The following is a 25,461-nucleotide window of genomic DNA, read 5'->3' as shown; positions in this document are numbered from 1 at the left end:
AAATTGGAATTTTTTCAAATCATTCCCCTCACTGCCCCAAAACCCCAGGATTCACTCCCTCTTTCATTGGGGCTGGGGGTGAAGCGACACTGCGCATGCTCCAACATGGCCCCGCCCCTTTCATTGGGGCTGGGGAGACACTGCGCATGCTCTACAATGGCCCCGCCTTTTTTCTTGCGGCTGGCTGGAGACACACTGCGCATGCTCGCATCTGGCCCCGCCCACTTTTAATCCGAAAGAGGGAAGAGATACTGCGCATGCTCCATTGTGGCCCCGCCCCCCCCCCCCGCCGCCGGCTCTCGCTCGTGCGACAGTGAGCGTGTCTCTCACGGAGCCGCCGGCGGCCAATCAGCGCGCGCTCGGTGGCCAACCCCGCCCACTCACCCGGGCGAGCCGCGTCTGCGCCTGCGCCGGTTGTAGTTTTTTGCGGCCGGACGGCGCGGCCGCCATTTTGAGCGGCTCCTTCTGCCTGGAGGAGGAGGTCCAGGGCCTGGTGAGTGGGGAAGAGGCAGTGAATCCTGGGGTTTGGGGGAGTAATAAGCGGAGTGAGGGAAGCCTGGGGGCTTTTTTTTTTAATTACAATTTACCTGCTCAATTTAGCAGCTGAAATAACAGAAAATGCTAAAAAGCTGGAGATGTAACGGGTATTGAGCAGGTGCAGAGACAGGGGGGCGGAAGGAATAGAAAGAACACCCTGTACTTTTGTAAGAGGCAGGAAAGATAAAATGTTGCAAATGGGAATGGCAAAAATCATACTGCATGAAAAATGGGGGCAGGGATCATTATTTGCAATTGTTAAACTCACTTTGCAGCCTGCCGGACTCAACATTGGGTTTTAACAATTTCAGATAACGGCCCAGTAATTCGGGTCCCAACGTGTGAGTACGGACGGGGTACTCGCGCGTGGGCCCGATGGAAGTGCCGGTTTTCAGCATGCGCAGCGCATGCGCGGGAAACCGTCATTTCCTGTCCTCTGAACCAAGGGGTTAAAAGGCGGAACGCGGGCGACGTTTCAGGCAGCGCGTGCGCGCTGAAATTCCTTTTTTTTTAAAGAGTTGCCCGTGTGTAAAGGCCTCCGGTTTTTACGCGTGAAAAAAGCAGACGTAAGTACTTAGTTTTAAAAGGTAAGTGGTCTATTAATTAAATTTAGAAATTGTTTCCACAGGTTTATTTTTAAAGAATTTACAGTAAGGTAAGTGTATTTTTAGACACGATTTGTTAAAAAATTATTTTTTTCAATAATTTGAATACTTGTTTATAATCGTTTTTTACAGTTAATAGTTCATTTATTTAGTGGGATGTTTTTTTAACTTTTATTTGAAGTTTAAGTAGTGTTTTGGGCACCCTGAGTTTTCATGAATTTGACAGTTCTTACTATCAAACTCATGAATGAACTTTTGCAACCTCCCATTGGCTGCCCAGTGCTCACGTGATCCTAGCCAGCTCATCGAACTAACTACGCCGCTGGATCACGCAAGCACAGCGCGCCGGGAGCTGAAGCAGGCCACTGACAGGAAATCCACTGCGGGCCAGGCTTCAACAGTCGGCGCGCTATGTAAGTGTAGGTCGGGGGCTTGCACCCACGGGAAGCCCCCGACACCAATTTCTGGGCCAATGTGATGAAATAACTCTGTGTTCTGGCATTTGTATTGTCTGTTGTTGTACTTGTTAATGTCTGGAATGTTCTACACATGTAACCACTAATGCTCCTCCCTAGCCCCGCCCCTCTGGATCCTCCAGATTGGTGAGAGTCTTAATTATAAGAGCTGGGTCTTACTCGGAAGGGCTGGGTCAGTGATGAATGATGGTTGCCCTGTGTTAACTTGATGCCATGTTCTTACTTAATAAAAGCCTTTAGTTTTAAGCTTTAACCTCTTGGATTCAGGCAGTTATTTGGCACCCATTTTTAATGCAGTATGATTTTTGCCATTCCCATTTGCAACATTTTATCTTTCCTGCCTCTTACAAAAGTACAGGGTGTTCTTTCTATTCCTTCCTCCCCTCCTAACCCCCTCCCCCTCCCTGGTACCATACTGGTCAATCTCCCCTTAACCTTCTCTGCTCTAAGGAGAACAACCCCAGCTTCTCCAGTCTCTCCACATCACTGAAGTCCCTCATCCCTGGTACCATTCTGGTCAATCTCCCCTTATCCTTCTCTGCTCTAAGGAGAACAACCCCAGCTTCTGCAGTCTCTCCACATGACTATCTGTTCATTCTCTCTAGGAGAGACAGACAGCTCCGATGGAGGATTCCCGAGCACCGGAGGAGAACGTCCTCGAGTCGCCAGAGAGCTCCTGGAATGGGATTGGCGCGAGCTGCTCCGAGGAGGAAGAGGAGGAGGAGGAAGAAGAGGAGGAGGAGGAGGACGGTCTGAAGGAGTCCCCGGGCGTTGGCAAGAGCTTCATCTGCTCCCAGTGCGGGAAGACCTTTGACTGTTTCGGCGGGCTGGAGGCGCACCAGTCGATGCACCGGGAGAAGGAGCCGGTGGAGTGCGCGGACTGCGGCAAGCGGTTCGCCCGTGTCTCCAACCTGCTCAGGCACCGGCCCCACCACACGGGGGACTGGCCGTTCCGCTGCGACATCTGCGGCCGCGGCTTTGGCCTCCCGTACGACCTGAGCGTCCACTGGCGCATCCACACCGGGGAGAAGCCCTACCCCTGCGACACCTGCGGCAAGCGCTTCAGCCGCTCCAACGACCTGGCCACGCACCGCCGCACCCACACCGGCGAGAAGCCTTTCCCCTGCAGCACCTGCGGCAAGCGCTTCGGCCGCTCCTCCGACCTGGCCGTGCACCGCCGCACCCACACCAGCGAGAAGCCTTTCCCCTGCGGCACCTGCGGCAAGCGCTTCAGATGCAGCTCCGACCTGGCCACCCACCGGCTCCGGGCCCACACCGGGGAGAAGCCCTACCCCTGCGACACCTGCGGCAAGCAATTCATCTGCCCCTCCGACCTGGCCGTGCACCGCCGCACCCACACCGGCGAGAAGCCTTACCCCTGCGGCACCTGCGGCAAGCGCTTCAGCTGCGCCTCCGGCCTGACCGTGCACCGCCGCACCCACACCGGCGAGAAGCCTTACCGCTGCCAGATCTGCAGCAAGGAATTCAGCCAGATCTCCCACTTCAGCCGGCACAACAAGGCCGTCCACCGCCTGGGGAAGTGATCGGTGGCGTTTCGGGGCCTCGGCCGACGGTTGGAACCTGCCATGGTGACTTTACGTGGAACTTGCAGCTCCGAGACTGACCATCCAGCCCAACCACTCCGCGCCGGTGTTTATGCTCCACACCAGCCTCTCCTCATCTCACCAAATCCTTCTATTCCTTTCTCCCTCGTGTGTTTATCCAGCCTCCCCTTAAATGCTTCTATACTATTCACCTCAACCACTCCCTGTGGTAGCGAGTTCCACATTCTCACCACTCTCTGGGTAAAGAAGTTTCTCCTGAATTCCCGATTGGATTTATTAGTGACTGTCTTCTATTGATGTCCCCTAGTTCTGCTCTCCCCCACAAGTGGAAACATCTTCTCTACGTCTACCCTATCGAACTCTTTCATAATCTTAAAGACCTGTATCAGGTCACCACTCAGCCTTCTCTTTTCTAGGGAAAAAGAGCCCCAGCCTGTTCATCCTTTCCTGATCGTTGTAACCTGTCAGTTCTGGGATCATCCGAGTAAATCTTCTTTGCACCTTCTCCAGTGTGTCTCTATCCTTTTTATAATATGGAGACCAGAACTGTGCACTGTGCTCCAAGTGTGGTCTAACCAAGGCATATGGAGACCAGAACTGTGCACTGTGCTCCAAGTGTGGTCTAACCAAGGTATATGGAGACCAGAACTGTGCACAGTGCTCCAAGTGTGGTCTAACCAAGGTATACGGAGACCAGAACTGTGCACAGTGCTCCAAGTGTGGTCTAACCAAGGGTTCTCTACAAGTTTAACATAACTGCTCTGCTTCTGACTTTGATAAGGGTATAGATGTAGGAATGAAAGTTAAGTTTAGGTCTTATTAATTAGGAACATGGAGATTGGGTTTTAAATGGTGAGATTTTAGAAAAGAAAGATTTGCATTTATGTCGCACCTTACGCGACCTCGGGACGTCCCAAAGCTCTTCCCAGCCAATGAAGTACGTTTTTGACGTGTGGTCACTGTTGTAATATAGGAAAAGCGACAGCCAATTTGCGCACAGGAAGCTCCCACAAACAGCAATGTGATAACGACCAGATCGTCTGTGTTTAGTGATGTTGGTTGAGGGATAAATATTGGGCCCCAGGACACCGGGGAGAACTGCTGTGTTTCGATATAGTGGCCCGCTGGCGTTCTAGAATTGTAACAACAACCTGCATTTATCCCGTGCCTGTAATGTAGTGAAGCATCACAAGGCTCTTCACAGGAGCGACTGTAGGGGGTTTTCCTCGAGAGGTTTCCCTGAGGTTTCTCTCTCTAGAGGCCTCTCTCTCTCTTGCACAGTAAACCTTGAGTGGTTCGACCCACTCGCCCCTTAGATTCTATACTCTGGACTTAGGCGCAGGAACTACAATGTAGAGAAAACTCTTGTAGACCAAGTTTGATGAAACAAAATGGCCCAGTAATTCCGTTCCAAATGCGTGAGTACGGTCGGGGTACTCGCGCGTCTGGCCGGAGGAAATGCCGGTTTTCAGCATGCACAGCGCATGCGGGGAAAACCGGCATTTCCTGTCCTCTGAACGAAGGGGTTCAGAGGCACAGCGCGTGTGACTGCACAGGCAGCGCGTGGGCAGTGAACTTCTTCGATTTCATTCATGGATTCAGTGAGGTTAAGTCCTTACAACTTACACATGAAAAAAGCATGTGTAAAGTTTCTCCAGAGGCTGCGGAGGAAGATATTTTATCGTGGAGCTTCTGAAAGGCAATATTTTTGTTTGGGAAAGGGAGGAAAGTTATTTTAAGAAATGCTGAGGTTGTAGCGATTCGTGTGCATTGCCACTAAATAATCGAGTTCGACTTCGACGAACTATAAATAAGTTGTTTATTTACAGGAACAGGTTAAATACAACAGGTAAGGTAGCAGGTAAGATGGCTGACTGTAGGAGCACCGTGGTGTAGGTCTTTCCCCAGCAGGGACGCCACGAGGACTGACTAGAAGTTTCCCAGCCCAACTGCCAGCAGGTTCCGAACCCAACTGCCAGCAGGTTCCGAGCTCTGCTGTTGGAAGGTTCCGAGCTCTGATGTCATGATGTCAGAGTACAGGAGAGAAGCCTGAGTATAGTAACAGACACATACAGTAAGGTAAGTTAAAGGGAATTATGTATCTCAATGTAAGGGACAACCGGTGGTACCGCCACATAGGCCCCCCCAGAATTCGCTTTAACGAAAGTCCAAGGATGAGATGGTCTGACGAGCTGGTGGTCTCGGCGGTCGTGCTGTCTCGGCTTAGTAGACGAGGTATAAAAATACTGCTCGTAATCGGATCCTTACGCAAGTCATGGCGAATAAAACGTATCCGTCAGGCGAAGGACCATAGAGACGTGCGAAACAGCAGGCCTTATCAGAGTGACGGGCAGATTGGGCGGATGCGGGCGATGTCTCCGTTGACTGGTGAGCGAAACCTTCAGGAGGCTGGAACGCACGGAACAGTGCGTGCCATAATGCTACGACATTAACAGAACAGAGGGTGAAAAGTTGCTGTGTTGATCTGTGATCAGAGCAACTTCCACGTGTTGATCGCGGCCGCAGGATGCCCGTTGGACCCGTCCTCGATGTATACAGCTTCAATAGACATTTGCATTTGTTAAAAGGGAAAACTGGAGAAAGGGCGGCAACGGTCCAGGTTGTTGTTGCTTTCAGGAGGGGTTAACTCTGCTTGGAGGGTGGCAACACTTGTAACAGTTGTAAATTTAGGAGAAAAAAGCCGGGAGGGCGGCACACCTTTTGTTCACGCCGAATCGTGTAGTAGGTAACACAACCAACAGGCTGACGGGCTGGTGCGTCGTCGGCGGGGAACGAGTCTTCGTGTTTCATGAGGGCAGGATCCTCGTGGTTCGCGAGGGATGGGTCCTCGTGGTTTGCGGGGGTGAGTCCTCGTGGTATCCCCGCAGGGCACGCTCCGATTTTGCGGGCCCGAACATGCTGTACCCTGCGCTTGGAGAGATGTATACTTGCTGTTGCTTTGGACGTAGAGGCGGACGATCCGTGTGACGGTAGGAAAGACGAGTACGGGGACCGTAAGCAAGTGCGTGGTCGGGGCCGCATCGATGTTCTCGTCGAACGGGGCTACTACCTTTATAAAGCACGAGGGAGACTGTGGCTCCCTGGATTGCGGCAGCGACAGCAAAACGGCTGGTGCTTCCATGGCGTGCTTCTTTTGTGAAAATTGCTCACAAAAAAACGGAGTCCGGTTGAGTTTTGTCCGTGTCAAACGGGACCTGCTCCAGACTGCACTTACCTTGCGAATACGTTCGCAAAGACGGGGTCGCCTTTGGAGGAATCGGTGTTAGGCAGTTGCTGTTCCGTAGTTGTTCGTCGGTTGTGCGTCGGTCGTCTTGTGGGAAGACGATCAGGCTACGCGTTGCTACCGTGAAAATCGTTCATGGATACGGGGTCATCAATTGTAGTATTGGAATTGATGAGCTCCCGTACTCACGTCGTTGGGTCACCAATGTAGCGATTCGTGTGCATCGCCACTAAATAATCGAGTTCGACTTCGACGAACTCTAAATAAGTTGTTTATTTACAGGAACAGGTTAAATACAACAGGTAAGGTAGCAGGTAAGATGGCTGACTGTAGGAGCACCGTGGTGTAGGTCTTTCCCCAGCAGGGACGCCACGAGGACTGACTAGAAGTTTCCCAGCTCAACTGCCAGCAGGTTCCGAGCTCTGCTGTTGGAAGGTTCCGAGCTCTGATGTCATGATGTCAGAGTACAGGAGAGAAGCCTGAGTATAGTAACAGACACATACAGTAAGGTAAGTTAAAGGGAATTATGTATCTCAATGTAAGGGGCAACCGGTGGTACCGCCACAAGGTAAGTTTTAAAGTTTAATTTTTTTTTTTAACGGGTTTTCAGTACTGTAGGTAGAAGGAGCAATTGTGGCTGTGTGAATTGAATTTGCTGTGTTTATTAAATGTGAAAATGACTTCTAAAATGAGTAATGTAACATTTCCAACATTTTTAAGAAAGAAACTTTTCATCAGTAATATATTCTTTTAAGTAATTATGTATGTATGTCCGTATATATTCCTTTACGTGTATGTATGTATATATTCCTTTACTTATGTGTATGAATGTATGTATTTAATTATGATTTTCCAATAAGTTACTTTCTCTGAAAGTCATAATTAAATACATACATTCATACACATAAGTAAAGGAATATATACATACATACACGTAAAGGAATATATATGGACATACATACATAATTACTTAAAAGAATATATTACTGATGAAAAGTTTCTTTCTTAAAAATGTTGGAAATGTTACATTACTCATTTTAGAAGTCATTTTCACATTTAATAAACACAGCAAATTCAATTCACACAGCCACAATTGCTCCTTCTACCTACAGTACTGAAAACCCGTTTAAAAAAAAAAATACAAAAAAATTAAACTTTAAAACTTACCTCAGCATTTCTTAAAATAACTTTCCTCCCTTTCCCAAACAAAAATATTGCCTTTCAGAAGCTCCACGATAAAATATATCTTCCTCTGGAGCAACTGTACTCATGCTTTTTTCATGTGTAAGTTGTAAGGACTTAACCTCACTGAAAGCATAAATGAAACCGGCGAATTTTACTGCGCACGTGCTGCCTGTGCAGTCGCACGTGTTCTGCCTCTGAACCCCTTCGTTCAGAGGACAGGAAATGCCGGTTTTCCCCGCATGCGCTGTGTATGCTGAAAACCGGCATTTCCTCCGGCCAGACACGTGAGTACCCCGACCGTACTCACGCGTTTGGAACGGAATTACTGGGTCAACATTTTACATGTCAATAAAATGAAAAATTTAACAATTGCACGATTTGCCCCCTCGCATCTGCGACTGAGGGCCCAAGGAGGTGCATTGCGCAAGAGGTCATCGTCGTACGTATCCTCACACTGTTCCCTTTCGGGAACTGTATGAAGTGGTGGAAGGATTTCTGGCCACGTTAACGCTCCTTCCGTGACCATAACCATCTTCATACCAGCCATTAGGGTGGTTAGTCCTATGGCGTGAGGGTTTTACAGGCTCCCACAACCCATCTGAGGGGGGGGGGCCACCCACACCCGCGGACGCAAGTATCCCGCTGGATGCCCACCCAGAATTTATAGTTGGAGCTCCAACTCCACTTGCCGGGACTGTCTGGAGCGGGGTTCGAAACCCTACTCCTGGCCCAGCGGCGGGGATGCTTACCGCTACGCAAAAGGCCCACTCCGCACAAAAGGTGACACCCATACGTTTCCTGCGCCTTTTCCCTCCCCGTGACTGGAGCCCTTTGCTGCCACTTGAAAGACCAAGCTATCATCTGTCCTTTTTGCGGCGCCTTGGACTTCTCATTACCAATGATGAGCAGGCGCTGCGCCTCCACCTCGTTGAGGAGATTGCTGAGGTCATCATCAGTTCAATTGTGAGTTTTAATGCCATGAATTGTGCTCATTCCAGCCATTTCACGTTGCTAATCGGAGTGGGCCTTTGGCGTAGCGGTAGGATCCCCGCCGCTGGGCCAGACGGGGTAGGGTTTCGAACCCCGCTCCAGACAGTCCCGGCAAGTGGAGTCGGAGCTCCGGCTCTAAATTCTGGGTTGACATCCAGTGGGATATTTGCGTCCGTGGGTGTGGGTGGCCCCCCCTCCTTGTATAGCTTGTGGGAGCCCGTAAAACCCTCCCGCCATAGGAATAACCACCCTAATGGCTGGTACAAAGATGGTTACGGTCACGGAAGGAGCGTTAATCACGGCCATAAATCCTTCCACCACTTCATACAGTTCCCCAAAGGGAACAGTGTGAAGACACGTATGACGACAACGTTGCTAAATAAATAAATGGAATGAAAAAAATTCTTTCAGGGCTTTTAAAAGTCTTTAAATTGCTTTAATTCTGTTTAAAACTACTTCAGATTCTTCAAAATAATGTAAATGTTTTTAAAGGTTTATAAAAGTTACCAAAAGCTTCATAAAAATACCAAAAACCTATTTGAAATGCTGCTCTCCATCTAAAAATGCTTTTCAGCTTGTGAGAAACATTGGGGGCGTGTCCTATTAAACTGAGACCTCAAGGGGCGTGTCTCAGTTGCACAGCATGCTCCAGGCTTCGCACTGGCTGCACTCCTGGGCGGCGTGACGTCAGACGCTGCCCGGGATTCTTCTCTTTCAAAAAGGAATTCCAGGCGTCCCTGGAGGTGAACGGCAGGCGTGTCGGGTAAGTGCAGATCGGGGGCTTGCACGCGTGGCAAGCCCCTGATCCGAATTTCTGCCCCAATGAAATTTTATTGCCTAAGGAAAAATATCAAATCAAATGCAAGCAGATAAGGGAGTACATGGGAGGGAAAAACACATAAACAAATCATAACGACACAGTACTAACTAAAGCAAATACAGGCATCTTATACTCTGCAAAGATCATCATGAAATAAGGAAACACGGAACATCGAGGGACAACAACTCATGTTAATTGTACCCTTAAAATCCACCCCCTTATTAAACCTATCTAGATCTGATTGTGAAGGGCCAGAAACATGCTCACCAATCCCACTAGGAAGTGCAAGGTTTTGAAATCGAGTCTGTGTTTGGTCCTTTCAGGCGTTTCGTCTCCACGTGGATCGTGCAGCCCCTGCCAGCTGCGCCACACCTCTCTCCTGAGGTGGGGGTCGGGGGCGGCTGGACACCGGCGGGCCTGGATGTCGGCGGGGTCGAGGATCATCGGCTCGACCCTGGTTAGAGGAGCCTTGGGCTGGCTCCCATCGCTTCTTCAGGTTTCTTTTCTCTCTTCTCCCGAGCCGGGGTGGCTGGAAGGTTTCTCCTCTTGGGGGTTTTTATTGTTTTTCTCTCTTCTCCCAAATTGGGTCGATGGCCTCTCGTTCCGGCAACGGCCCGGGGATGGTCGATGATCTCCCGATGTGCTTCCCCGGGGCGGAACGCCGGCTTCGAGACGGCCTTCTCGATGTTGGCTTTCTTCTTCCTCCTGCGAGTGCCTGCTGCTTCTTCTGGCTGTCCGGATTCAAGCTGTGTGTCTGAGCTCAAGCTGCAGGCTTGCAACTCTCTGCATTCCAACTCGCTTTGGCCTCTCTACCTCTCCAAGCTTGCCCCAACTGCCGAAACGTCTCTCCAGATATACCTTTCTTCCAGAGGCTTCACTTCCCGCCCAAAATCAAGTTAGTCTTTGTTTTATTTTTGGCGGGCTGCGAGCACAGTGGGGTAGCCATTATATTTTAAAATGTCTCAAACAGCTGGTAACAGGCCCATCTCTGGTCTGGAATTACCTTCATTGTTTTTAATGGCCTGCTGATCTCGTTATCTAGTCCTGGGTGCTGTTCTCATGAATATGAAATTGTCCCCTTTTGTCTGGGGCAACATTTTGATGGCCTCTGTCTCCAGGCCGATCTTGACTGGATCTGCATCTAATCCATATGCATACCTGTGGGTCTGGTTTCGTTCTCTCAGAAACGGCTTCCAGAACTTACTGTGGGTTGAATCCACAAATCTGTCTGAGGTTGCGCAGGAACCATTTTAAAGTGTCCCAATAAGTTGGTCCCATGGTATGGCGGCCATTTTGTACGCCCCTTTTTCTGGGCTTCTTTTAAAACAGTCTTTAAAATCACGGCCTCTTCTGCCATTTGACCCTTATTAATACAAAGTCCAATTTTGCGAATCCTACACGACTATCAAATAAAAAGTTGACACCGAGCCACATAAGCAGCTATTAGGACAGGTGACCAAAAGCTGGGTCAAAGAGGTCGGTTTTTAAGGAGCGTCTTGAAGGAGGAGAGAGAGAAACATAGAAGATAGGAGCAGGAGTAGGCCATTCGGCCCCATCGAGCCCACTCCGCCATTCAGTGAGATCATGGGGTAGATTTTCCCGAACCTGCTGGGAAGAAGTCGGGACTTCCCCTTTCGGGTTTTTGACCCGCCTACTTCGACGCCCGGCCAATCCGCGCGATTTTCCCTTGATTGACCTTGTTGAGCCCGCCCAGCGGGGCTCAGCAGGCCAATTAAGGGCCACCCGGCAACAGGTGACGTCACAGACTGCAATTTCATCTGTCAAACACTGACAGTCTGAGTTCTGACATGTGTCATTCTGCACAGACTCAGTTAGAACTCTTACCGGCACGCAAAGCTGAAAGCTGTCACTTTTCACAGATCGCAGCCGTTCAGCTTTAAGTACCGGCTGAGTGATGCGCTCCCGACGGCTACAGCAAGAAAGGCTGTGAAGGTAAGTACAGGAAAGTAAAAGTTCTTTACACACTTTAGACACACCAAACACACTTACCTTTGCACTCATGCACCCATCACTCACCTGCGCGCCAACATCGCGACCCCCTCCAACTCCTTCAACCCGACGGCCCGCCTGCTCTAACCTGGCGTGGTTTGGAGCTGTCGGGAAACCCACACGAAATCTCTCAAAATAGGGATTAGGCTAAAAACTGCCTGTTAACTACCTGTTAACAGGCAGTTAATTGGCACTAATCCCTTCCCGCCTGGTTTCGGCGGGTCCCAGTGCGGGGCGGGTACCCGCCGCCTCTGAAACTTACATGGGGCGAGGTTTTGGGCGGGATGGTGTCGGGACCACCAAATTCGGGATTTCCCCCCCCCCACACGCCTGAAACCCAGCCTGACGGCTCCACGGAAATCTAGCCCCATGGCTGATCATCCAAACTCAGTACCCTGTCCCTGCCTTCTCCCCATATCCCTTGATCCCTTTAGCCTTAAGAAATATATCTAACTCCTTCTTGAATATATTTAATGAATTGGCCTCAACTGCCTTTTGTGGTAGAGAATTCCACAGGTTCACCACTCTCTGGGTGAAGAAATTCCTCATCTCAGTCCTAAATGGCTTACTCCTTATCCTTAGACTGTGACCCCTGGTTCTGGACTCCCTGACCATCGGGAACATCCTTCCCGCATCTAGTCTGTCTAGTCCTGTTAGAATTTTATAAGTTTCAATGAGATCCCTGTTAAGTCTGTGTGTTATAATGAGAATTACTACACAGACCACAAGAATAAATTTTAACAGGTCTTTACTATACGAAGGTCCGGGCTGAACTGCCCAATAAATCATTACACAGCACTTATATACCGGTGTGGTCACCACCGGTATTACAGTATACAGCAGCCAAGATAAAGTAGTGCAACTCTTAAAATAGTTCTCTTAAAGGTGGAACGGTTACATACACCACAATCCTCCCTTTTTAGCTTAACAGTATATATTCCCCATTAACATAACAATAACATATATACACAACTTCATGTAGAAACAGTTCACAGATTCAGTCTCTCTGGAGGCTTCCTGACTCGGTCCGGATAACGCCTCAGTGGTGTAGTAGTTTTCGGTGGTGTAGTAGGTTCTTTTGGTAAGGTCGATTCGGCTTGAATGCAGTGTCAGGTTCATCTGATTCCAGTATCACCGGATCGGAGGTAGATACTATGGGTATCTCTGCTTCATCATTAGGCGTATAGAGTTGTGGAGTAGGTTGTCCCTTTTCGGATGGCTCTATGATCTGGTCAACATGGCGCCTTATTATGCTTTCACCAATGTCCACGGTATACATCAGCGGTCCTAGTCGTGTGCAAATAGTTCCAGGCTGCCATTTCTCGGTACGGTAGTCCCGGGCCAAAACTGGTTGACCTATCTGGAAGGTTCTAGTTGGCCTTTCATTCATGCCTTGAAATTGCCGGTTCTCTACGTCCCTTCTGATGTTTGGCTTGATCAAATCCAGCCGGCATCTTAGTCTTCTATTGAAAAACATCATGGCGGGAGTTTGGTTTGTAACCACATGTGTTGCATTCCTGTACGCCAACAAGAAGTTATCTACCTTATGTTGCAGATTTATGTCTTCATTACCCATGGCCTTTATGGCCTTCTTGAAGGTCTGGACAAACCTTTCAGCTAATCCATTGGTGGCGGGATGGTATGGGGCGGACGTGTAGTGCTTAACCCCATTGTTTTTTAAGAACTTCCTGAACTCATCGGACACAAATTGCGGTCCATTATCAGAACAGATCTGTTCCGGCAGCCCATTCCTGGCAAATATGGTCCTTAATACTGTGATGGTTTTTTCCGTGGTGGTGGAGGACATCTTTATTACCTCCGGCCACTTGGAGTGTGCATCCACCGCGATTAAGAACACTGAGTCCATAAATGGACCAGCAAAGTCGATATGTACACTTTGCCATGGAGATGAGGGCCACTCCCATGGATGTAGAGGGGCTTGTGGTGGGGCGTTTTGGACCTTCTGACATCCTAGACAGCTCTTGGTCATTTCTTCGATGTCTCCATCGATACCTGGCCACCACACAAACGCTCTGGCTAAGTTCTTCATTTTCACTCCACCCAGATGCCCCTCGTGAAGCTCCTTTAGCACTTTATGCTGGAGTTTGGGTGGAATCACCACTCTGGATCCACACATCAAAGTTCCTCGGCACACTGACAGCTGTTCTCTTCTTTGCGAGAATGCTGGCAACAGTGGTTCGCCATGTGCTGGCCATCCCTTCACCGTTAAATCGTAGACTCGTGAGAGAGTCGGGTCATTTCTCGTTTCCTTTTCGATGGTAGAATTTGTTACTGGTAGACATTCCACTATGGTTGAGTGGAACATCTCCACTGGGTCCACTGTAGGCACCTCTTCTACCGTTGGCAACGGTAGGCGCGATAAACCGTCAGCATTCCCATGCTGTTTTGATCCTTTGTATTCTATGTCATATTGGTGTGCCCCTAGGAAAAGGGACCACCTCTGTAGCCTTTGCACTGTCATAATGGAAACGCCCTTTTTAGGGTTGAATATGGATACCAACGGCTGGTGGTCTGTCAGCAGTGTAAACTTCTGGCCCTGCAGGTAATGATTAAACTTCTTTACTCCCCACACAAGGCTGAGAGCCTCCCTATCTATCTGAGCATAGTTGCGCTCAGCGGAGGTCAATGATCTGGATGCAAATGCGACTGGCCTTTCCGAGCCATTTGGCAACTTGTGTGAGAGTACTGCTCCAATACCATAAGGAGAAGCATCACAAGCTAGACGAATAGGTAGCGTTGGGTTGAAGTGAGCCAACACTTCCTCTGAGGTGATCAATGCCTTGCTTTTGCGAAAGGCCTTCTTACAGTCCTCGCTCCACTTCCATGGTACTTCTTTCTGCAACAGAGCATTCAGCGGGTGCAGCACCGTGGATAGATTTGGCAGAAACTTATGGTAATAGTTAATCAACCCTAGGAACGACCTCAACTGGGATACATTTTCCGGAGCGGGAGCCTTCACAACAGCTTCGATCTTGTCAGGTGACTTGTGCAGCCCCTCCTGGTCAATGACATGACCACAGTACGAGATCCGTTTCTGAAAGAACTCACATTTCTGGCGATTAACTCGAAGGCCATATTCCTTCAACCCGGTGAGCACCAGTTTCAAATTTGCAAAGTGTTCCTCATCGTCATCTCCTGTAATCAGGATATCGTCCAAGTAACATTGAGTGCTTGGAATTCCCTGCAATACCTGCTCCATGGCCCTCTGCCAAATTGCTGGAGCCGAAGCCACTCCAAAAACCAGTCTATTATATCGATACAAGCCTCTGTGCGTGTTGATTGAGAGATACTGGCGCGACTCTTCCTCAACTTCCATCTGTAAGTACGCTTGCGCCAGGTCTATCTTGGTGAAGTGTTTCCCGCCAGACAATGAAGCAAAGATATCCTCAATCCGCGGAAGCGGATATTGCACCGTGTGAAGCACCGGATTAACTGTGATCTTGAAGTCTCCACAGATGCGGACCTTCCCCGGTTCCCCTGGCTTGTTACTCGATGAACGCTTCATGACGGGAACAATGGGCATGGCCCACTCACTCCAGTCCACCTTAGACAGTACTCCTGAACATTCAAGCCCTTCCAGCTCAGCTTCCACAGCAGGTCGTATCGCATAAGGTACCGGTCTGGCTTTGAAAAATTTTGGGTTTGCATGTTCTGCAATCTTGATTTTTGCCTTAATTCCTCTGTGTTCCCAGTCCCTGTTGGAACACCTCTTTAGCCTCATCCAATATTCTGGACAATCGTTCAGGTTTGACATCTTTCTTTCCGGAATCTACCGTTATTGCTTTTAGGGAGTGCCAGTCCATATTTATTTTCCTGATCCACTCCCGTCCCAGAAGTGGTGGACCTCCCTCAGGTAGTACATATAAGTCCATTCCTTGGTGTTCTTTGCCCTTGTATATCACCTTGACTTTTATTTTTCCGATGGGGTATACTTTTTGCCCCGTGTATGTCAGCAATACTATCTCCGTATCCCATAGGGGAATATGTGTGAATAACCTTTTGTAATCTTGCTTATTCATGACCGTCAATGCCGATCCGGTGTCCAATTCCATCTTCACTTGGACTCCTGCTAGCTGCAGTGTGACCCAGATAGTTTGTCGGTCAGCTTCCTTACTCACATTGTGAATTCTCAGACTACCCAGTTCCTTGCCGTTGGAGTCTGAATCCGAATTCTGTTCATCCGAACTCTTCTCAGCCACCTTATGTACCTTTCTGCACTTTTCCTGCGGTGACTTTTTGTTGCTGGTCTTCTTTCCTGACCGGCATACTTTAGCTATGTGACCAAGCTTGCCACATTTTCTACATTCCTGGTTTTTAAACCAGCATTGGTTCTGATCGTGTGTTGTCTTTCCACAACGATAACATTTCGTTGTACCCAAAGCCATTTGATCTACGCTGAGTACCGCTGCCTTCAGCTGCATTTCCGCCGTGCCTCTCGCTGCGGCTTCGTGCGATGCTGCAATAGTGACAGCCTTATCAAGTGTAAGATCATTCTCTTCAAGCAGCCGCTTTTGTGTTCCTTCTTTCGACAATCCACACACGAATTTGTCTCAGTGCCTCTGTCAGACTTTCCCCAAACTGACAGTATTTCGCTAGCTTACGCAGTTCAATTAAATACTCCGCGTTGCTTTCCTCTTTCAGTTGCGTTCTCGCATAAAATTTAAATCGTTCCGCTAACATCAGCGGTGTGAGGTTCAAATGATTTTTCAGGACAGCAACAATTTTAGCGAAAGTCTGATCCGCCGGTTTAACTGGTGATAGAAGATGCTTCAATAGCCCGTATGTCTTCGCACCCATTGAGTTTAGTAAGGTTAGTGCTTTGTCTTCATCTGATATTTTATTTGCCTTACAATATACGTTCTACATACGTGGCCCAATCTTCAACATCGGGATCGAAATCGTTGATGTTACCACGCTTAGGCATCCTCGCAATCTTCTTGAGAAACAAAAATAAATTTTTCTTTTTTTTTTCAAAATGGCGGTTTCCCGCGCTTGTCTTCTTCCACCGCCAACGAAAATGGCGGCTTCCCGCGTTTGCCTTTCTCCCCCACTGGCTGTAATGGCGATTGCCGTATTGCTGCGTTCGCCCTCCCCAGCGGTTTTCAAATCGTGCCTCCCAGCCCCTCTTGCAGTCCGGTCCTTTCCCCCGGCTGCGGCTGAGTTCTGCGCGGTTTATTTTTTTAATTTTCTCCCGCGCCTTACGCTGCGCCTCGCGGCCTCGGTAGCTGCCCAGCCTTTCTCACCGGTCGCGGTCGAGCTCTCTCTCGACGCTGTTGCGTCTCCCAGCCCGCTTGCAGCCCGGTCTTTTACACCGGCTGCGTTTGCATTCACCGCGGCTCCCGTGCCTACGCTGCCCCAGTCTCAGCACCTCTGGCCCCGACTTCTGTCCGGCTATTTTCCCCGGCCGTGGTCGAGTTCTCCGCCCTTATATCCTCCGTTTTTCCCTCCCTTACTTCACAGCCAACGTGGCCAACTTGCTGCTCGTCGCTGATCGGCTTACCCACCACCGTGATAGAAGGGATGATCACTGCCTGTTGCTGATGGAAGGCTTCGTGGCAGAATTCTTCCTTTGCTCTTCAAACCCGCGTCTTCTCTCAGCAGGATGATGAGGGCGGATGCCTCCTCTTAACGTCCGTCAAACTGTCTTGGATGTATCTCTGCCGCAGGGTAAGATCGTACTCGTCGCCACTGTTAAGTCTGTGTGTTATAATGAGAATTACTACACACCACAAGAATAAATTTTAACAGGTCTTTACTATACGAAGGTCCGGGCTGAACTGCCCAATAAATCATTACACAGCACTTATATACCGGTGTGGTCACCACCGGTATTACAGTATACAGCAGCCAAGATAAAGTAGTGCAACTCTTAAAATAGTTCTCTTAAAGGTGGAACGGTTACATACACCACAATCCCCACTCATTCTTCTAAACTCTAGCAAATATAAGCCGAATCGACCCAATCTCTCTTCATACGTCATTCCTGCCATCCCAGGTATCAGTCTGGTGAATCTTCACTGCACTCCCTCCATGGCAAGAACATCCTTCCTCAGATAAGGCGACCAAAACTGCACACAATACTCAAGGTGTGGTCTCACCAAGGCCCCTGTACAACTGCAGCAAGACATCCTTGCTCCTGTACTCGAATCCTCTCGCTACGAAGGCCAACATACCATTTGCCTTCTTAACCGCCTGCTGCACCTGCATGCTTACCTTCAGCGACTGGTGCACAAGGACACCCAGGTCTCGTTGCACTTCCCCTTCTCCCAATCTATTGCCATTCAGATAATAATCTGCCTTTCTGTTTTTGCCACCAAAGTGGATAACCTCGCATTTATCCACATTATACTGCATCTGCCCAATCACTCAACCTGTCCGAATCGTACTGGAGTTTCTCGGCATCCTCCTCACAGCACACACGCCCACCCAGCTTTGTGTCGTCTGCAAACTTGGAGATATTACATCTAGTTCCCTCGTCTAGATCATTAATATATATTGTGAATAGCTGGGGTCCGAGCCCAACTCGTCCGTGCCGGTGTGTCTGCTCCACACGATCCTCCTCCCACCCCTCTTCATCTCACCCCATCACCATATCTTTCCATTCCTTTCTCCCTCGTGTGTTTGTGCGTCAGCCTGTGGCTCAGTGGGTAGCACACTCGCCTCTGAGTCAGAAGGTTGTGGGTTCAAGTCCCACTCCAGGCACTTGAGCGCAAAAATCTAGGCTGACACTCCCAGTGCAGTACTGAGGGAGCGCCGCACTGTCAGAGGTGCTGTCTTTCGGAGGAGACGTCAAACTGAGGCCCCGTCTGCTCTCTCTCTCTCTCTCGATTCACCAGACTGATACCTGGGATGGCAGGAATGACGTATGAGGACAGATTGGGTCGATTGGGCTTATACTCGCTGGAGTTTAGAAGAGTGAGAGGGGATCTCATTGAAACTTATATAAATCCTAACAGGACTAGACAGACTAGATGCAGGAAGGATGTTCCCGATAGGAAGACAGGAGCAGGAGTAGGCCATTCGGCCCCTCGAGCCTGCTCTGCCATTCAATGCGATCATGGCTGATCATCCAAACTCAGTACCCTGTGATGCGCTATCAATTACTCATAAAAGACTGAGAGTTAAGAGAGTAACTAAAGGCTTTTATTAGCAAAGAACAGAGCATGCCTCTCATGGTTGACTGGGTTCCAAGAAGGCGGGGGGCTGCAGGTCAATCACCTTTATACCTGGGCCTGTGTGGGTGGAGCCAGCCGAGACATGTTGAGGCATGCATAGGTAGAACAGTGGTTTACCACATTCACCCCTTGTTTAAAATTGAGTCCGGCGGGGTGAAGTGTACTAAAGGTTCGTGTAAGTAAGTCTATCAGGTGGCCTTGTATGCCGTCCTGATCATCGTGGTGGCGGCGGTGATGGTGCAGCATCCAACGTTGAGTCTGGCGTCTCATTGAGTGGTTGGGTGGTCAATGACGGGTCCTGGGGTTGCGGCATGCCGTCCAGCGGGGTTGGGTTGTGGGTAGTGGTGGATGGCAATGGTAGTGTTTCAGGGGCACCCAAAGGTGCGAGATCTCGTGTGGGGGCTGTGTCCTCCCGCCCGTCCGGGTACGCTACGTAAGCGTACTGGGGGTAGGCGTGGGTAGTGGTGGGTGGCGAAGGAGGTGTTTCGGGAGCACCCGAAGGTGCGAGGTCTCGTATGGAGACTGTATCCTCCCGCCCGTCCGGGTACACCACGTAAGCATACTGAGGGTTGGCATGGAGGAGGCTCACCCTCTCGACCAGGGGGTCCGTCTTATGGGACCTCACGTGCTTCCGCAGTAGGACGGGTCCTGGAGAAGTCAGCCATGTCGGTAACGAGATCCCCGATGTGGACTTCCTGGGGAAGGAGAACATTCTCTCGTGAGGGGTAGCATTGGTGGCTGTACAGAGCAGTGACCGAATGGAATGGAGCGCCGCAGGGAGGACTTCCTGCCAGCGAGAGGTCGGAAGGCCCTTAGATTTGAAGTTTAAAAGGACTGCCTTCCAGACCGTCGCATTCTCCCTTTCCACCTGGCCATTCCCCCGGGGGTTGTAGCTGGTGGTCCTGCTTGTAGCGATACCTCTCGAGAGCAGGTACTGCCGGAGTTCGTCGCTCATAAAGGATGAGCCCCTGTCGCTATGAATATAGCTAGGGAAACCGAACAAGGCGAAGAGGTCATTCAGACATTTAATGACCGTGGTATTGGTCATGTCTGAGCAAGGGATGGCAAACGGGAAACGGGAGTACTCATCAATTATGTTGAGGAAGTACACATTGTGGTCGGAGGAGGGGAGGGGCCCTTGAAAATCGACGCTCAGCCGTTCAAAGGGGCGCGTGGCTTTGATCAGGCTTGCTCTGTCTGGCCTATAAAAATGCGGTTTGCACTCGGCACAGATTTGGCAGTTCCTGGTCATGGTCCTGACCTCCTCGATGGAGTAGGGCAGGTTACGGGATTTGATGAAGTGAAAAAACCTGGTGACCCCCGGGTGGCAGAGGCCATTGTGGAGGGTCTTCAGTCTATCGACCTGCGCGTTGGCGCATGTACCACGTGATAGGGCATCTGGGGGCTCATTGAGTTTCCCGGGCCGGTACAAGATATCGTAATTGTAGGTGGAGAGTTCGATTCTCCACCTCAAGATCTTGTCGTTCTTGATTTTGCCCCTCTGCTTATTATTAAACATAAAAGCTACTGAACGCTGGTCAGTGAGCAGGGTAAATCGTTTTCCGGCCAGGTAATGCCTCCAATGTCGCACAGCTTCCACAATGGCCTGGGCCTCCTTTTCGACAGAGGAGTGTCGAATCTTGGGGCCCTGGAGGGTCCTTGAGAAAAAGGCCACGGGTCTCCCTGCCTGGTTAAGGGTTGCAGCTAGGGCAAAGTCGGATGCGTCGCTCTCCACTTGGAAAGGGATGGACTCATCCACTGCGTGCATTGTGGCCTTCGCAATATCTCCTTTTATGAGAGTGAAGGCTGCACAGGCCTCTGCTGTCAGGGGGAAGGAGGTGGACTTGATGAGGGGTCTGGCTTTGTCCGCATAGTTGGGCACCCACTGAGCATAGTACGAGAAAAACCCTAGGCATCTCTTCAGTGCTTTTTGGCAGTGGGGGAGGGGGAGCTCCATAAGGGGGCGCATCCTGTCGGGGTCGGGGCCGATGACTCCGTTCTCCACTACACAGCCAAGAATGGCAAGGCGCTTGGTACGAAACATACATTTGTCCTTGTTGTATGTTAGGTTCAGCCGCTGGGCCGTACGGAGGAATTTCTCTAGATTAACATCATGGTCCTGCTGGTCGCGGCCGCAGATGGTGACGTTGTCTAGATAGGGGAAAGTGGCCTGGAGCGCGTTCTGGTCGACCATCCGGTCCATCTCCCGTTGGAAGACTGAAACCCCGTTGGTGACGCCGAAGGGAACTCTGAGGAAGTGGTAAAGACGACCGTCAGCTTCAAAAGCTGTGTACTGGCGGTCCTCAGCCCTGATGGGGAGCTGGTGGTATGCCGACTTCAGATCAATCGTCGAGAACACCCGGTATTGTGCTATCTGATTGACCATGTCAGATATGCGGGGGAGTGGGTATGCATCTAGCTGGGTGTAGCGATTGATCGTCTGGCTGTAGTCAATAACTAGGCACTGTTTTTCGCCAGTCTTCACTACCACCACTTGTGCTCGCCATGGGCTGGTGCTACTTTCAATAATCCCTTCCTTCAGGAGTCTTGCTACCTCGGATTTAATGAAGCTCCTATCCCCGGCACTGTAACGCCTGCTTTTGGTAGCGATGGGCTTACAGTCGCGGGTGAGGTTAGCGAACAAGGAGGGGGGGGGACTTTAAGGGTGGAGAGGCTGCAAATGTTGCGCGGCGGGCGATTTAAAAGCTGCTGGCTGCAGACTGAGAGTGGGGGGAGGGGTCCGTCGTACGCTAATGTGACACTCTTAAGGTGGCACTGAAAATCCAACCCCAGTAGAACGGTAGCGCAAAGATGGGGCAGGACCAGGAGTTTAAAATGTTTGTATTCTGTGCCCCTTACTGAAAGGGTCACTACACAGTAGCCACCGACGTCCGCTGACTGGGCTTTGGAAGCCAAAGAGATCCGATGTCGCGTCGGCAGGACCGGGAGAGAGTAACTCCGCACCGTGTCGGGGTGGATAAAGCTTTCCGTGCTCCCGCTGTCAAAAAGGCAGGTAGTGGCGCGGCCGTTTACCTTAATGTCCATCATGGACCTGGACAGTTGATGAGGGAGAGATTGGTCCAGCATCACGGAGGCCAGCGTATGGTCGAGCGAGTCGATGTGGTCGTCGGATGAGGGGGTGGTTGAGTCTGGGTCCCCCGTGGTTGAAGTTGGAGACGTCCGAGATGGCGGACAAAATGGCGGCGTCCATGGTCCCGATCCCCACGCGGCTGGGGGAGTCCAAGATGGCGGACAAGATGGCTGCCCCCACGGTTCGCACGCGGCGCTGCTGGCGTTAGCGGTTTTACCTTTGCAGGCGTTGACATAGTGTCCTTTCTTCCCGCAGCCGGAGCAGGTAGCGTTTCTCGCCGGGCAGCGTGCTCTGGGGTGTTTTGCCTGACCACAAAAATAAAATTTCTGTGCCTTGGACATCGCAGCAGCAGTTGAAGGTGGCGGTCCCATGACCCAAGGTTGTGGCGTCCACGTTGCGGAGCGGTTAGGGGAGAAGGCGTCCATATTCCTGTGGGCCGCGTCGAGCGAGAGTGCGAGGGACACTGCCTTTCTCAGGTCCATTTCTCCCTTTTCCAACAGTCTCTGCCGGGAGTAGTCGGACCTTAGACCCGCAACGAAAGCATCTCGGAGCAGTCTCTCCGTGTGTGCTGCGGCTGATGCTTCTTTGCAATCGCAGTCTCGGCCGAGTGTCCGTAGTGCCCGTAGGAAGGCCTCCACCGATTCCCCGGGCTGCTGTCTGCGGGATCTTAAGAGGTGCCGGGCATAGACCGTATTTACCGGGCGTGCGTATTGCCCTTTTAGCAGACCGATAGCCGCCGCGTAGGTCGTCGCGTCCTGGATTATTGTATAAACTTGGTGGCTCACCTTTGAGGCCAGGATTTCCAACTTGTTTTCGTCCAGGGTCACAGTTGAGGCTTGCAGGTAGGCCTCGAAGCAACGCAGCCAATGCGCGAATTTGGTAGCCGAACCCGCTTCTTGGGGGTCTAGGTCCAGGCATGTTGGTCTGAGGGCTCGCAGCAGCTCCTGTTGCTCAGCGTTTGGTGCAGCAGCCTGCTGTTCAGCAAATGTCGACATTTTCTTTTTGCTAATAAAATTGATGCGCTATCAATTACTCATAAAAGACTGAGAGTTAAGAGAGTAACTAAAGGCTTTTATTAGCAAAGAACAGAGCATGCCTCTCGTGGTTGACTGGGTTCCAAGAAGGCGGGGGGCTGCAGGTCAATCACCTTTATACCTGGGCCTGTGTGGGTGGAGCCAGCCGAGACATGTTGAGGCATGCATAGGTACAACAGTGTGTAACAACAACAACAACAACAGTGGTTTACCACACCCTGTCCCTGCTTTCTCCCCATATCCCTTTAGCCTTAAGAAATATATCCAACTCCTTCTTGAATATATTTATTGAATTGGCCTCTACTGCCTTCTGTGGTAGAGAATTCCACGGGTTCACCACTCTCTGGGTGAAGAAATTCCTCCTCATCTCTGTCCTAAATGGTTTACCCCTTATCCTTAGACTGTGACCCCTGGTTCTGGACTCCCCAGCCATTGGGAACATCCTTCCTGCATCTAGTCTGTCCAGTCCTGTCAGAATTTTATAAGTTTCAATGAGATCCCCTCTCATTCTTCTAAACTCCAGCGAGTATAAGCCCAATCGACCCAATCTCTCCTCATATGTCATTCCTGCCATCCCAGGTATCAGCCTGGTGAATCTTCGCTGAACTCCTTCCATGGCAAGAACATCCTTCCTCAGATAAGGCAACCAAAACTGCACAATGGCGGAGGAGTCCAGAACCAGGGGTCACAGTCTAAGGATAAGGGGTAAGCCATTTAGGACTGAGATGAGGAGGAATTTCTTCACCCAGAGAGTGGTGAACCTGTGGAATTCTCTACCACAGAAGGCAGTTGAGGCCAATTCATTAAATATAATCAAGAAGGAGTTAGATATATTTCTTAAGGCTAAAGGGATGAAGGGATATAGGGAGAAGGCAGGGACAGGGTAATGAGTTTGGATGATCAGCCATGATCTCATTGAATGGCGGAACAGGCTTGAGGGGCCGAATGGCCTACTCCTGCTCCTATTTTCTATGTCTCTCGGGTGGACATAAAGGAATCCCACGGCCACTATTTCGAAGAAGAGCAGGGGAGTTATCCCCGGTGTCCTGGTTCAATATTTAATCCCTCAATCAACATAACAAAAAAACAGATTACCTGGTCATTATCACATTGCTGGTTGCGGGAGCTTGCTGTGCGCAAATTGGCTGCCGCCTTTCCTACATTACCACAGTGACAACACTTCAAAAAGTACTTAATTGGCTGTGAAGTGCTTTGAGACGTTCAGTGGTCGTGAAAGGCGCGATATAAATGCTTCCCCTTAAATGTATCTATACCATTCGCCTCAACCACTCCCTGTGGTAGCGAGTTCCACATTCTCACCACTCTCTGGGTAAAGAGGTTTCTCCTGAATCCCCCATTGGATTTCTTGGTGACTAGCTTTTATCGATGGCCCCGATAGCTCTGGTCTCGGCCACAAGTGGAAACATTTTCTCTACGTCTACCCTATAGAACGCTTTCATCATCTTAAAAGGCCTCTGTCATGCCACCCCACAGCCTTCATAGAACAAATGTAAGAAGTCACACAACACCAGGTTATAGTCCAACAGTTTTATTTGAAATCACAAGCTTTCGGAGCGCTGCTCCTTCGTCAGGTGAAGTGGAGAGATGCATAAAGACACAGCTTATATAGTCAGAGAATAATGCCAGATGATTACAGGTAATCTTTCTAACTGCCATTTATCACACCTCGGCAGAGAGATAATCACAGCAATCAAAGGAGTGAATGGTGTCCAAACAGGTTAGTCAGGAAAACATTACATCAAAGAACAATGAGGTGGGGTCACAAGGGGTTTGAAAGCTTGTGATTTCAAATAAAACTGTTGGACTATAACCTGGTGTTGTGTGACTTCTTACATTTGTCCACCCCAGTCCAACACCGGCATCTCTACTTCATAGAACAAGACAACACAAGCGGCGGCCATTCGGCCCATCGTGCCAGGGCGGCCTTTCGCGATGAGTATAACCTCGCAGTTCTGTGCAAGGAGATAAGTGGCTGGGGCTACATTGACTGAGTGATTAATTGTACAACTTTAGTGAGTAGGGTAACAAATCTAGGCAGAGGGATCAATTGACCATGGCGGGAGAATGAAGTCTCGTTTGTGATTCACAGCAACAACTTGCATTTATATAGCACCTTTAACACAGTAAAACCTTCTGAGGAGAACAACCCCAGCTTCTCCAGTCTCTCCACATCACTGAAGTCCCTCATCCCCGGTCCCATTCTGGTCAACCTCCCCTTAACCTTCTCTGCTCTAAGGAGAACAACCCCAGCTTCTCCAGTCTCTCCACATCACTGAAGTCCCTCATCCCTGGTCCCATTCTGGTCAATCTCCCCTTAACCTTCTCTGCTCTAAGGAGAACAATCCCAGCTTCTCCAGTCTCTCCTTCACTGAAGTCCCTCATCCTTGGGACCACTCAATGAGACGTCAAACCGAGGCCCCCGTCTGCCCCCTCAGGTGGACGTAAAATATCCCACGGCCACTATTGGAAGAAGAGCAGGGGGGAGTTCTCCCCGGTGTCCTGGGCTCAATATTCATCCCTCGACCAACATCACTAAAACAGACGATCTGGTCATCATCACATTGCCGTTTGTGGGAGCTTGCTGTGCGCAAATTGGCTGCTGCGTTTCCTACATTACAACAGTGACCACACTTCAAAAAAAGTACTTCATTGGCTGTGAAGCGCCTTTGGGACGTCCTGATGTGGTG

General features: G+C 50.1%; 1 protein-coding gene across 1 annotated transcript in view; it reads left to right on the top strand.

The window, feature by feature from the left end:
- The first annotated feature begins 283 nt into the window (after positions 1-283).
- Positions 284-25,461, top strand: part of LOC147084851 (uncharacterized) — a 63,351-nt gene continuing 38,173 nt past the window's right edge. The window contains 2 exon segments of the mRNA XM_085979349.1: positions 284-493; positions 2,224-3,087. Coding sequence (XP_085835475.1) covers positions 2,242-3,087 — 846 coding nt within the window. The 5' untranslated portion in view covers positions 284-493; positions 2,224-2,241.

Source organism: Somniosus microcephalus, unplaced genomic scaffold, assembly GCF_052327205.1.
Source record: "Somniosus microcephalus isolate GS21.2 unplaced genomic scaffold, FLI_Smic_1.0 unresolved_chr9, whole genome shotgun sequence".
NCBI classification, from domain to species: domain Eukaryota; kingdom Metazoa; phylum Chordata; class Chondrichthyes; order Squaliformes; family Somniosidae; genus Somniosus; species Somniosus microcephalus.
The sequence above is the reverse complement of the archived record's forward strand: the minus strand, read 5'-3'. Positions and strand labels throughout refer to the sequence as shown.